General features: G+C 40.9%; 1 protein-coding gene across 3 annotated transcripts in view; it reads right to left on the reverse strand.

Annotated features, from left to right (window-relative positions):
* Positions 1 to 12,857, reverse strand: part of LOC122478806 (alpha-fetoprotein-like) — a 54,923-nt gene that overhangs the window by 15,028 nt on the left and 27,038 nt on the right. For all 3 annotated transcript variants that reach the window (XM_043572487.1, XM_043572489.1, XM_043572488.1), the window contains exons 9-12: positions 12,715 to 12,847; positions 10,725 to 10,822; positions 8,398 to 8,536; positions 5,176 to 5,402 (exon numbers count right to left, since the gene is read on the reverse strand). In XM_043572487.1, the coding sequence (XP_043428422.1) occupies positions 5,176 to 5,402; positions 8,398 to 8,536; positions 10,725 to 10,822; positions 12,715 to 12,847 (597 nt within the window). The remainder of the gene's footprint in view (positions 1 to 5,175; positions 5,403 to 8,397; positions 8,537 to 10,724; positions 10,823 to 12,714; positions 12,848 to 12,857) is intronic.

Consider the following 12,857-nt stretch of genomic DNA (forward strand, 5'->3'; position numbering starts at 1 on the left):
CTAAGTTTTCTGCGATGATTGTGCATTACTTCAATAATAACATAAACCAATATTTTAAAAAGAAATAGAATAGTATCAGCATTTTTTCTACCCAGCTGGTCTGTACATATTTACTCTTCTAATTAGACCTAAACCTGATCCCACTTGAAAGAAAATGCCGTATTCGTTTCTAAGTGCCTCTATATAATTTAAGTCTGTATGGTTAGATAAATAATCAAAGAAGTTTACCCTACCTTCAAATAATCAGTATCGGTTTTTAAGAAATTAATTAGTAAAGGTGGAGAAATACAGGCTATTTCCCATTGGAATTTGGTGGGTTTTGTCTTAAAATATACTTTCCTATAGAAACAATATTACCCATGATGATGAAATTCACTGACCTATCCATGAAAGCATAGGATTACTTAAGTCCCAGGCAATAAACACTAGCTGTCAGGGATACTTATACTGTGGGAATGACCCTATTTCCAAACACTCATTTGGGGCTTCTGTAGTCTGGCTTAGGGCATTCAGCACCAAAAGGCCAGAAGCTGGCATAGGAAGGGGACGAGGTTTACCCCTGGTTCATGCAAAATCTGGACTTCTCTTTCCTTCTAATAGCATAAAGAGGGCACAGACTTTGAAGTCAAACTTACTTTGGTTCAACTAGTTAGTGTGATGGTAAGTGAGATTCTTAACCTCTCTGACCTTTATAAAAAGTAAATTTGAACACCTACATTGCAAGGTATTTTCAAGGACCAAAAATAACGTCTTAAAGGGCTGAGTACAGTAACTGGTGTACTTAAGGCAATAAATAATGTAAAAGATAATAAGAACGATGAACAATTATAATAATCATAGCACAACTTGCTTCCATTTCAAATTAACGGTTGCCCAACCATGGTTCCCGTCCTCCCTGACTCCCACAATAAATAGTACATTGTCACAGCTCTCCTCCTATTTATTCACTTATTCATTCAGCAAAGAATTAACGAGCATCTTTACAATTTCCCTGAGGATTTGAGCTGTAGATCCCACAGTAATAGAGAAACCTAACGGGAGAGGCAGGAAAGCTCCCTTGTCTATACCCTCCTCTTGTCTCACAAGCTGTGGGATCCAAGTGTGTTCATGGTTTGGCCCCTCCCAAACTCTCTAGTCTCACCCCCAACAGTTTCTCTCCCTTCCTTCACTTATGCCTGAGTCACCAGGCTTTCCTCTTTCTCCTGCTGGGTGGGCTGGTTTCCAAAGGCACTTCCCCAGAGGGACCAGTAGGGGGAAACCGGGCAAGACTGCTATGTTTCCAGAACACCAGAGAGCAACTGCTTCTTTCAACCAGGAGAAACACTCCAATCATCCTGGAACCAGCAAGGGGAAGAAAAGGATCCCATTATGAGAAGACAAAAAGTCTGGGAATGAGATTCATAGCAGGGGTATCAGGATGTCATGATATCTCTCCTTAAAACCCCAGATATAAAGGCTGCTGCTTCTAAAGTGGGGGATTCTGTGCCACTTAAAAGCTTGACTCCCTCCCCCCCAGACTGTCACATACATGTGACCTGCTTGGAGTTGATTTACCCCTCCTGACCACTTCCTTCCTCTCCCACTCTGATCTTTCTACCTACCAACCCTACTGCTGTTATTTAAAAACAGTTCCCTTAAAAAAATTATAATAAAAATTTTTAAAAAGCTCCCTTAATTCTTTATGTTTTTAGCTTACAATTTTTAACTTACCTTTTTAAATCTTAAATCCTAGTTTTGATTCTCAGTACCATCAGCTTGTTTTCAGTTTTTCATTTCTATGATATTAATCTTTTATTTTCATTAAATTTACCCACCACTTCATTTAAAGCATAGTCTAGTCTTTATATACTATCTTAAATCTTTATATACTCTCTTAAATCTTCTCATTGCCACTCAATATTTTTAACTGGATTTTAAATTCTTTTACTTCGAACTTCTATTTCCTTTTTATTGTCTCTGTCTTATTACATGATCTCAACTCCTACTTTCTCTTCTATCCTGCTGAATTTTTCTTTCCTCTCCAGAAACTCCTTTGTTTGTTTTTCCTTTTGTGTTTTTGCAAATTTATGCTGTGACAGCCAGTCATACAGAGCCCTTGCCACTATCCCAGGAAGTAAGAAGGGTTTTTTTCCAGCTTGACCCTTGACTCCCAATATGGATCCTCCCAGAATATTCCAGAAATCTCTACATTAACTATCCGTATGCTATTGTTTTCTCCATACAGAGAACACAGTGATTTCGCTAGGACAGGGACGATTCCTAATATTTTATACTTTTTATTATCTAGCCTTTATAGAATAACTCAATGTTTAAGAAATTATAACTAATATTATAACCCCTTGATTCTGGCACACTAAGAGCTATATGTTGGTAGTTACAGCCAGGTAGCTTGGGTGAAAATTGCAGCTCAACAACTATTTACCTGTTGCATAGTCTCATACTAAGTCTTCTTGCCTTCTGAGCCTCGGTTTCCTTACAATTAAAATGGCATATAATGTTATCTCCCTCATAAATTTGATGAGATGCCATACATAGAGTAGTGCCTATCAATACTCAGAGACTTCCTCAAGAGGAAGAAAATTTGCACGCTAGAAGGAAAAGAGACCTCGTTCTTCTACATTCTCACATCAAGCCTGAACTAAAGAAAGAATGGCTAACTAAATGTCTCAACAGTCTTTGGGTGCTGACTGGGAGGTTTTAAAGGCTAGTTTGTGACTGGCTCACCTTGGAGAACTGAAGAAAGGATTCCAAGGGTCAGCTGGCGTAGGAATTGCAAGTACTGTGATAAAACAGACCAAGCAACAACCTGTGCTTGCTGCCCATGAGTATGTATTCATTCCAGAAGCAACAAAAACTTTGCCTCACTTGGCAAGATGATATTGTTGGACCAACAGTATTTAGACCCTGCAAATGCATGTCTTCGAGTAAATAAATTAACTAGAAATACAGTAAGCTACCATTTCTAATGAAGTTGGGGGAGAAGGAACAATGAGGAGGAGGGCTTGCATGCTTTCTCCTGAGGACATGATCAGGGGCATTGGAAGGAACCGCCCCACCGTCAGGGGTAGGAGTGCTTTCAATGCATCCTGCTGATTCAGGGATATTAGAATTTCACCCTTTGGCTTTTTCTAGAACAGTCACTTTTGGCAACTCCAAATGGGGCTTCTAACATCACATTCACCAGCAGCAGAATTCCTGCTGAGGGAGAATGCCTGGACCATGAGAATATGTTGGCTCTAAGCTCAGGAGCTGAATGGGAGCGAAGAGATGGATGATCAATGCCACTAAGAAAGAGAACTCTTTGTCTTCAGCAGCAAGCAAGTAGTCTCTTTACTAAGACCTGACAATGCGTTCCGTTTGATCCGTCTACGCAGGAGTGGGGAGAATTGGAGAAAATGCCAACCGCCTGTGAGATCTTAATCACCTGTGCTGTCAGTGGCAAAGAACAAATCAGCTGCCCTAAAGTTTTCTGTGCTGTGTGTGCTACTTCCAAAGCCCAGCCCGTGATGTCTCTGTCACCTCAGCCTCAGTCACAACCAGAAATCTAAGCCTCCCAGATCATCTGTCATGATGCTGATGTTTCTATGCCCTTAATCTGACCCATCTCCTGCTCTTTTGGTCCTCTGTCTCCTCTGTAACATGAGGCTTTCTCAAGAAAACGTTCCCAGGGCACCTGGGTGCCTCAGTCCATTAAGTGTTCGACTTCGGCTCAGGTCATGATCTTACGGTTCATGGGTTCGAGCCCCGCATCGGGCTGTGTGCTGACAGCTCAGAGCCTGGAACCTGTTTCAGATTCTCTCTCTCTGCCCCTCTCTCTCCCCCTCCCCCCTCTCAAAAATAAACATTAAAAAAAAAGAAAACATTCCCATATCCACAGCTTCTCTTCTGAACTTCTCTGTCTTGCTCTAAACGAAAACAGGAAGCTACCCAGAGCACATAACTTCCCCCAAGACCTTGCAAGATGAGACTGTTTTTGCTTGAAATCCACTTACCTTTGTATCTAGTTCTTTTTTACTGCTTTCAATATAACTCCTTCGTTTTCATTGGAAAGCCACAGCTCCTTTGAAGTACAAGTTATCAAACTCTGACACCCCTTATCTTTACTTATTTCTGCCGCATATAGAAAGTCTTGTCATCCCCCTCATTTCTGATGACTTCAGACCCAGTTAATCGCCTCTTTTTCCACCATTATCTTGACATTTGTCATTTTCTATAGTTTCAACAGCTATATTAATGATCCACAGGTGGCTGATAGATTACAAAAATGGACCAATTGTCCATCTTTCTCTGTATTCATGTCCTTTATGATGTGACTTTCCAACCCTTCCTATCAAGAAATGAAGTCTATTTCCATACCACTTTAATCTGGGCTGCCCCCATGACCTACTTTACAGAAGCATTGGCATTGCATGCTTCCAAACCTGGGCCTCATGAGGCCTCCACACAGCCACTTTCTCCCAGCTGCCATGTGAAGAAGCCTAGGTTAGCCTGCTGGAGGACAGAAGACCATGTGGCCCAGGCCAGCCAACTCCCAGCTGACTTAGCAGCTGACCATAGAGTCTTCTGAGCAAGCCCAGCTGAGAATGGTTGAGGCTCACCCCAGATCAACAGACTCATGCAGTCAACCCACAGACCCCATTGCTGACTTCATCCAGAAAACCTTTTACATTAGAATACACATTGGGAAACCCTGTTCAAACGTAAAGACGTTGTATTCTACTGGCAGCATTTCTGACCAGTAGGCTTCAGCATTGCTAACAGCAGCCAAAACAGAATAGTACTTTGCAAAGTAATAACTTATGTTCATAAAATTATCTAATTTATAAATGTTTTCATATGCATTATATATGTATATGTCATACACACATACATGCATGCACCCACATGCAAATGTTCCAAATTTTGCATTTTAGGAAAAATACTTTAATGTACTTCTCTGTCAATATTTTCTGACCAATAGACTCAATCTCATTAACTGATCTGATTGGGGTAGCAACCACAATAGCCATAGTTGCAAAATATGCCAACATTCTCAATTCTACTGGACCTCCAACATAACATTTAGCTGACCCGTTCATTATACAATGTTTATATCTGAGCCCAGTTTACCATTCTCTGTACCTGCTCCCCTGCTGGCAGAACAAATTAGAGAACAAACTAAACAAAGATTCTTACTTTTGCTTCTCAGTTTGGAATTGCTCCTCCCGAGCTTTGCACAAGTCCTCTTTAAGGCTGATGACTTGGTCACAGGATAAAGGTGGAGAAATGTAAGTTCTATCTACCTGCAGATCATCAAAGCATGGCTTCCTGAAGGCATATGAGTCCTCACAGCAGTGACCCACACCAGGATTGATAGGCTCTGCTTCGTGTCTTCTGCATAAAGCTCCAAGAATTAGTTTCGCCTTTCCCAGAAGAGAATTAAAATAAGAGCCATAAGGTTGTGGTCATTTTTTGTTTTTTGTTTTTTTTTTTTTTACTCCATAGAAAATAGGGCTAATAAGTATTCTCAGATTCTGGTTTCTGCTAGTTCATCCTGGATTTCACTGTTTAGGAAAAATCAGGAGGGTCAAGTGCAGCCTGGTTCCCAGACTTGTCCTCCCTCTTCTCATCCTTAAGTTGAGCTCACTTGGACTCTACTTCCAGGTTCCTCTCCAGTCCAGTTTATAGACCAGTGTTGACTTAAGGTTGGAGTTTCTTATGTTCTTTTAAATTAAAATCAAGCTGGGGTGCCTGGGTGGCGCAGTTGGTTAAGCGTCCGACTTCAGCCAGGTCACGATCTCGCGGTCTGTGAGTTCGAGCCCCGCATCGGGCTCTGGGCTGATGGCTCAGAGCCTGGAGCCTGTTTCTGATTCTGTGTCTCCCTCTCTCTCTGCCCCTCCCCCGTTCATGCTCTGTCTCTCTCTGTCCCAAAAATAAATAAACGTTGAAAAAAAATTTAAAAAAAATAAATTAAAATAAAAAAAATAAATTAAAATCAAGCCTCAAGTCAACAGCACTGCTAATTTGACTCAGTTATATGACTGAAGCTCAAATCCAATTTGTTTCTGTTTTTTTTGTAAGTGGACATCTGTAACTGCCACAGAACTTGGCATATGGTAGATGCTCTATGAATATTTGCCGAATGAATGAATGATGAGAGAAATCCTTGTATCCCAGTTCAATTATCTCCTTCATTTTCTGGTCCTCTTCTAAAGCTGTCACCTTGCCTTGCTTCTATGGTGTCTGATTGTTATCCTGATGCTCTCTGCAAGCCTGCCCATGTGCCTTTCCAAGTACAACTACCCCCAAATCCCTATCATTTAGGTATTTGGGGATGAAGTCATTGAGCCAATAAGCATCAACATTCATGTATGAGTTTATCCATTTTAAATGTAACCAAAGAGATCACCTAAAAATAAGGCTTTAGGAATCTAGAAGTCTAACTGACAGTCCTTCCCCAAGAAAGGCAGTGACTAGATAACAAAAAATTATAATAAAATAAAAGGGAGACTAGGCTAGATAATAATGTTTTAAATCTGCAATCAAAAAAATTATATTTTATCAGAAGAAAGACCAATTTAGCATGAAAGAATTGTTCTATCAAGAACATAGGGCAGAGGGGCGCCTGGGTGGCGCAGTCGGTTAAGCGTCCGACTTCAGCCAGGTCACGATCTCGCGGTCCATGAGTTCGAGCCCCGCGTCGGGCTCTGGGCTGATGGCTCGGAGCCTGGAGCCTGTTTCCGATTCTGTGTCTCCCTCTCTCTCTGCCCCTCCCCCGTTCATGCTCTGTCTCTCTCTGTCCCAAAAATAAAATAAAAACGTTGAAAAAAAAAAAAAAGAACATAGGGCAGAGAAAGTTGTCACCACACAAGAATTTAGTAGTGTTAAAATAATACCACTCGAGAGAGACCTGGAGCCTACATCTTGGAGATGTGAGCATACAGGTACCTAGAGGGATGTTCTCCATTGTGAGGAAGACATAATTTATCATTCTTCACTATAGCCTGGAAGAAATATCCCTTAAGACTATTCTTTCCCTTCTTCTGATTCCATTTGCACTAGTCATATCCTACTTCATCGTCATAAGTATTCTGATCCAGGAAAAAGTGCAGTCTAGTTGTTAGGCCCAATTATTGCTGTCATTGGAAAGACATTTCTCATTGTAAATGAACACACTGATATTCTGTCTAATAAATTTAACACTTGTGAGTTTGATGTGAGATAATAGAAAATATAAATATTTGATCTTTGACCCTAGATCTTGCCAACCGTCTTCAGAAACCCTTGTAAATTCCTAAGTGATAAGAGCACTAGGAGCATCTTTTGTCCTAATGAGGCAACTCTGTGTGGGCTCGTGGATGGGCACTGGTCCCCAGAAAGACAACGTAGTGATTAGAAGCTTGGAATTTTAAGTCCCCCCGTCCATTTTCCAGAGAGGAGAGAGGGCCTGAAAATGGAGTTAATAATTGATCATGTATACATAAGGAAGTTTTTATAAAATCCCAGCAGTATGGGTGTTGAAGAGCTCCCAGGTGGGTGAACCCATCCACATACTAAGAGGGTGACACACCCCAACTCCACAGGGACAGAAGCTTCTGCACTCAGGATGCTCCCAGACCCTATGTATCTCTTCCAGTCCTATGTATCTCTTCATTTGGACGTTCACCTGTATCCTTTATCATACATTTTACTTATCTTGTAAACTTAAGTATTTCTCTGAGTTCTGCGAGCTGCTCTAACAAATTAATGAAACCTGAGGAGGGAGTCATGGGAACCTCAGATTTATAGCTCACCAGTCAGAATCACACAGAATCACACAGAATTACAATTGGACTTGTAATTGTTATCTGAAGTGGGATGGGAGCAGTCTTATAGGACTGAGCCCTTAACCTGTGGGATCTGACACTATCTCCAGACAGATGGTGTCAGAATGAGACAAACTATAGGATACTCAGCTGGTGTCACACAGAATTGCTTGTCGTGGGGGAAAACACTTGGTGTCAGAGATGTTGTGAGTGTGATAGTTATGTAAGATTAAAGGAGAAACGGGAAGAAGACTAGTTTGTTGCTGTTGTTGTTTTCCTATACATTCGAGTTAGTTTAAAACCAGCATTATCTTTGAAGTTGTTGGCAAAGTCATTTTTGTTGACTTGAAAATCCAAGAGTTAGACCCTAGGGTATGATCCAGACAAAGACGTACTGAATCTGATATTGCCACCATTAGGGAAGTGACAGTCTTACTCCTGCTGCTAATCAAGACAATTGGCATGAGTTGGCCTAAAAGAATTTCTCCTGGGGACAGAAGTATTATGCTCCATTGACAGTTCATGAATGTGTCCACAAATATGAGATGGATTGCTGGAGGTTGGGGATTAGGACTTTAAGAACAGGCAAACATGAAGTCACAGATGTGCTTACCGAGTCCTCCATGCAGACAAATCGCTGTTCATCTCTCAGTGGGCAACATTTGGTGGCAGCAGCTGCCATGTTCTTCGTGAATGTAACCAACTCTTGAGCAGATAGTTGTGGGACTTTCTTAGTATAAAGGATTATGAGCCTGAAAGAATAATTTCCTCTTACTCCTGGCAACGACTATGTGCCAATGATGAAGAATTCTAGAGTTTTCCTTAATATTTGACAAGCTGTGGTTTAGGCTGAACAAAGCATTATACTGTGTTTAATTCTTTTTAATCTTTATTCCAATGGCCCAATAACTTCATCAATATACCTGGAATTCTCTTCTCACCTCACATGTTGCTCTGCCCTGATCCACCAAAGATACTATGACAGCTAATTTGGATGACAGCTTCTGAAATAGTTGTATACACAGTCCATTAAAGATTGCATTGGTTGTCTACAATGTGTAGGAACAGGGGCCTACAACAATGATCAGCAAATAGTGCCTACTCTCATGGGGCTCACGCCGTACTGGGCAAGATAGCAGGTATCCTTGAGGTAGTGAGGGAGTACACAGTGCTGTAGATACACATGGAATGGCAAGCAGTCCCATCCCAGGCAGGTCAGGTAGGCCTCCTGGAGGAAACGACACGTGAGCTGAGATCTAAAAACAACAAAAATGAACCAGGTGAAAGGGAGTGCAAGTGGGAGGGAAGCCACTGAATGTGATTTTGGTTTGGTTTTGTGGGTTTTGTTTTGTTCTGTTTTGTTTTGTTCTGTTTTGGAGGGGGGGGGCAGGAAATGAGGAATCAGAAACAGAACAAGAAAGAAAGCTCAGTTACAGAATCAGAACTGCATTATTTTTAGGGTAATTATAGTTGCCATGTAAAGAATGAGTGGAGGTGAGCAAGAAGCAATGTGAAGGAAGAAGCAGTTTGAAGACTATTCCGAAAATTCAGTTGAGAGACGCTGATACCCTGAACTAGGAAAGTGGTGGGAACAGAGGGACATGAGAAAGATTTTTTAAGGAAGAAGACTCTTACAGACCCAGATGTGAAGACAACAAAAAATCAGACTCGATCATTGCATTTTATATTGAAATGGAGTCAGGGAAAGAATTTAGTTGTAACATCCAATGAAACAAGCAACCTAATCCAGTGGTTCTCAGAGTGGGACTCCTAGACCAGCAGTATCAGCAGCCCTGGGAACTTACTAGAAATGCACATTCTCAGGCCCAATCCCAGACTTACTGAATCAGAAACTCTGGGGATGGGGCTGTATTTTAACAAGTCCTCCAGGTAATTTTGATGTATTGTAAAGTTTGAGAACCAAAGATCTAATCCTTAAGCCAGATATTTGCAACCAAACATAACATAGAAGTAATAAGCCAAATATTCTCTCGGAAAGAATACGTTTTTCTGGATCTATTATTCTGGACATCTATTTTAAGCTCAATATTATTGGACACTATATCAAACTGATTTTTTCCCCAACACTCTGCTTCTAAATAGACTATTACAGTAAGATCCTAAAGATTACTAAAAATTGGTTTTTGTTTTTGGATATACCAATCTTTTAAATACAGTGGGTTCCACCAGTCTCTGCACACAACAAGTTTATGTATTCTCTCCGGCAAATAGCTATGGTATCCATTCATCTCTACCCTAGGTGCTGAAAATACTAAATTTGCTATAGGAACTGACTTGAAACTGACAAAGGGACCCTAAGTTAGATTGTTGTAGCTTTGACTTAAAACTGCAGGCAGGGGTGCCTCGGTGGCACAGTCAGTTAAGCGTCGGACTTCAGCTCAGGTCATGGTCGCACAGTTCGTGGGTTCGAGCCCAGCATTGGGCTCTGTGCTCATAGCTTGGAGCCTAGAGCCTGCTTTGGATTCTGTGTTTCCCTCTCTCTCTCTGCCCCTCCCCCGCTTGCACTCTGTCTCTCTCTCTCTCTCAAAAACAAACATTCAAAAAACTCTGCAGGCAAAGCCCCCCAAACTAAATGTGTGAGGGAGAGATATGAGGGAGGGGTGTGAGGGATATGAGGAAAGGGTGTGAAGGAGAGGATCCTGAAGAGACTGCAGGACGGGAGTCAAGGTCTGCTTGGTTCCCTAACCTGTGGGCATTGACCAGAATTCTGGAAACTGGCCTGGAGAGCCAGGTAAAGGCACATAAGTCTGTGTAGATATCTGTATTATTAAAACAAAGATAGGTTAATTTTGAACTCACATTTTCCTTGGCCTCTGACATTTTAAGGTTGGATGTAGACTCATAGCAGCTCTCAGCATCAGGAGTTAGCAAAAACTCACCAACAAACATATAAACCTGGACAATATCTTGGAAGCATACCTGTCATGGAAGTTAGCATCTCCTAATTTCTCACGTAAATCACAGTGATTTTTTATATGCTCATGGCTTTCACCAACCACTCTTTGGAACATCTCTTTCTGGAAAATAAAGATAATCAATATTTATCACTGTAACAATATATCTTGAGGTAAGATTGCAAAACCGTCTTCTGTAACAGTTTAATGTAACTGTTTTCCTAAATCCAGGGCTTTATTTACTTAGTGAGTTTGCAAATCTTGAAAAACATGTTTTGGTAAAGCAGGAATGTCCATGTACTTTGCAGAGGAAAGAAGTGGTACGAGATTGATGTTTAGTTTCTGGTGTATAAACTCATTTGTGGGTTTAAATGGCGTATTTTATAAGAATAAGGCAATCATTCATCAAGCCAAAAAGACATTCCTAAAGGTAATTTATAGAGCTAAGTTTGGTCAGAGTGTGTTGGTTATATTTAATAAGACAGCCTTTTTACATAAACAGCACAGATAAAGAGATATAGATATAGGAATAGAAATACAGATACAGGGCACCGGGGTGGCTCAGTCGGTTAAGCATCTGACTTCGGCTCAGGTCATGATCTCACAGTTATGAGTTTGAGCCCTGTGTCGGTCTCTGTGCTGAGAGCTCAGAGCCTGAAGCCTGCTTCAGATTCTGTGTCTCCCTCTCTCCCTGCCCCTCCCCCGCTCACACTCTGTCTCTCTTTCTCTCTCTCTCAAAAATAAATAAATAAACATTAAAAATTTTTTAAGAAATAGAGGTACATATTAAGAAGTCATGGTTTAATAAAAACATCTACCAGCCTTCAATATAGTACAGCACTCCACAAATACACATTGAAATGAATCAAAAGGAATTCTCAGAAGTAACCGCAAGTTCAAAGAGTTCTTCAGCCATGCACATAAAATTCCAGTGGGAAAATACAAGCGACCTTCTAACCTTAACTCTTCAGTAGGAGGACTGGTTATCATCTTAACCAATCAGACCCAGTGCACCTGATCCTAATAAGCAGTGTTTGTTACAGTGAAAATGTTACCAGATTTGCAAACTATTTACCTGGATTTAACCCTTAGCCTTGTCCTTTACTGCCTGTGTGATATTGAGCAAGTCTTTTAAACCTTCCAAAACTCAATACCGTCATCCAGAATACAGTTAATAATTCTGGCATTACCTATGTCACTGGACTGGTGTCAGGATCAAATAGGACGCTGATGGTAAAGTCGCTTTGTAAACTCTAAACACCCACGCTCCTGTTATTAACGTTCATGCTTATCCTGTTATTAATGTTCATGCTTATGCTATTATCATAGTGATTATTGTGGAGGTCTACTGGCTACAAAAGGGTGCTCACCTACAGGGGACTAAATTACCTTCATCGATCCTTCTCTCTAGAAACAGAAAGATGGTAGATGTACCTGCTTGGGCCCAGACAGGACAAGGGATGCCTTCAAGCCTCCACCAGCACCCCACCCTCTGTAAACATGTAAGCCACTGCTTAGATAACAAAAGCCAGAGTCACTTGGTTCCTGGTAATCCGTGGATAAGTGATCACCTGGTCAGATTTGTAAGGTCACCTGCTTTTTTCATGTCAAATGCATAACAGAGCTACTGCCTGTAAACAACATCATCTGGCCTGAAATAAGAATGGTTTCCGGGACTGCTTGTTGGAAACTGTCAACCTTCCCATACCCTAATACACTGTGCTTTCATGCTGCTAGCTACTATGCCCAGGAGACACTCATTAAAAGAGGAGATTGCACAGAGAAGGTTTCGTGAAGCACAGAATGTACAAGACAGGGATTCATATAGAGAACTGCTACAGTATGACGATGTGGCCTTTGGTTTAGAGGAGAATCACATTCCTTGTTCAGTGCTCGCAATTAACAAGCATATGCACAATCATTTTACAAAATAGGACACTATTAACAGCGCTGGAATTATTCTCATGTTTGTAACCACTTATGAGTAACAAGTTAAAAAATAAAAAGGAATTTACCCCATGGCTATAGCATTCCAGAGGATTTTCTAATTTACAGCATTTTCCCAATAAATTTTGATATACTGTATACACTCTTAAAATCACAGAAACTGCCAATTCTGAATGTCTTCTTGAATATTCATAAAGAAACCTATATCCAT

Source organism: Prionailurus bengalensis, chromosome B1 (genome assembly GCF_016509475.1).
Source record: "Prionailurus bengalensis isolate Pbe53 chromosome B1, Fcat_Pben_1.1_paternal_pri, whole genome shotgun sequence".
In the NCBI taxonomy this organism is placed as follows: domain Eukaryota; kingdom Metazoa; phylum Chordata; class Mammalia; order Carnivora; family Felidae; genus Prionailurus; species Prionailurus bengalensis.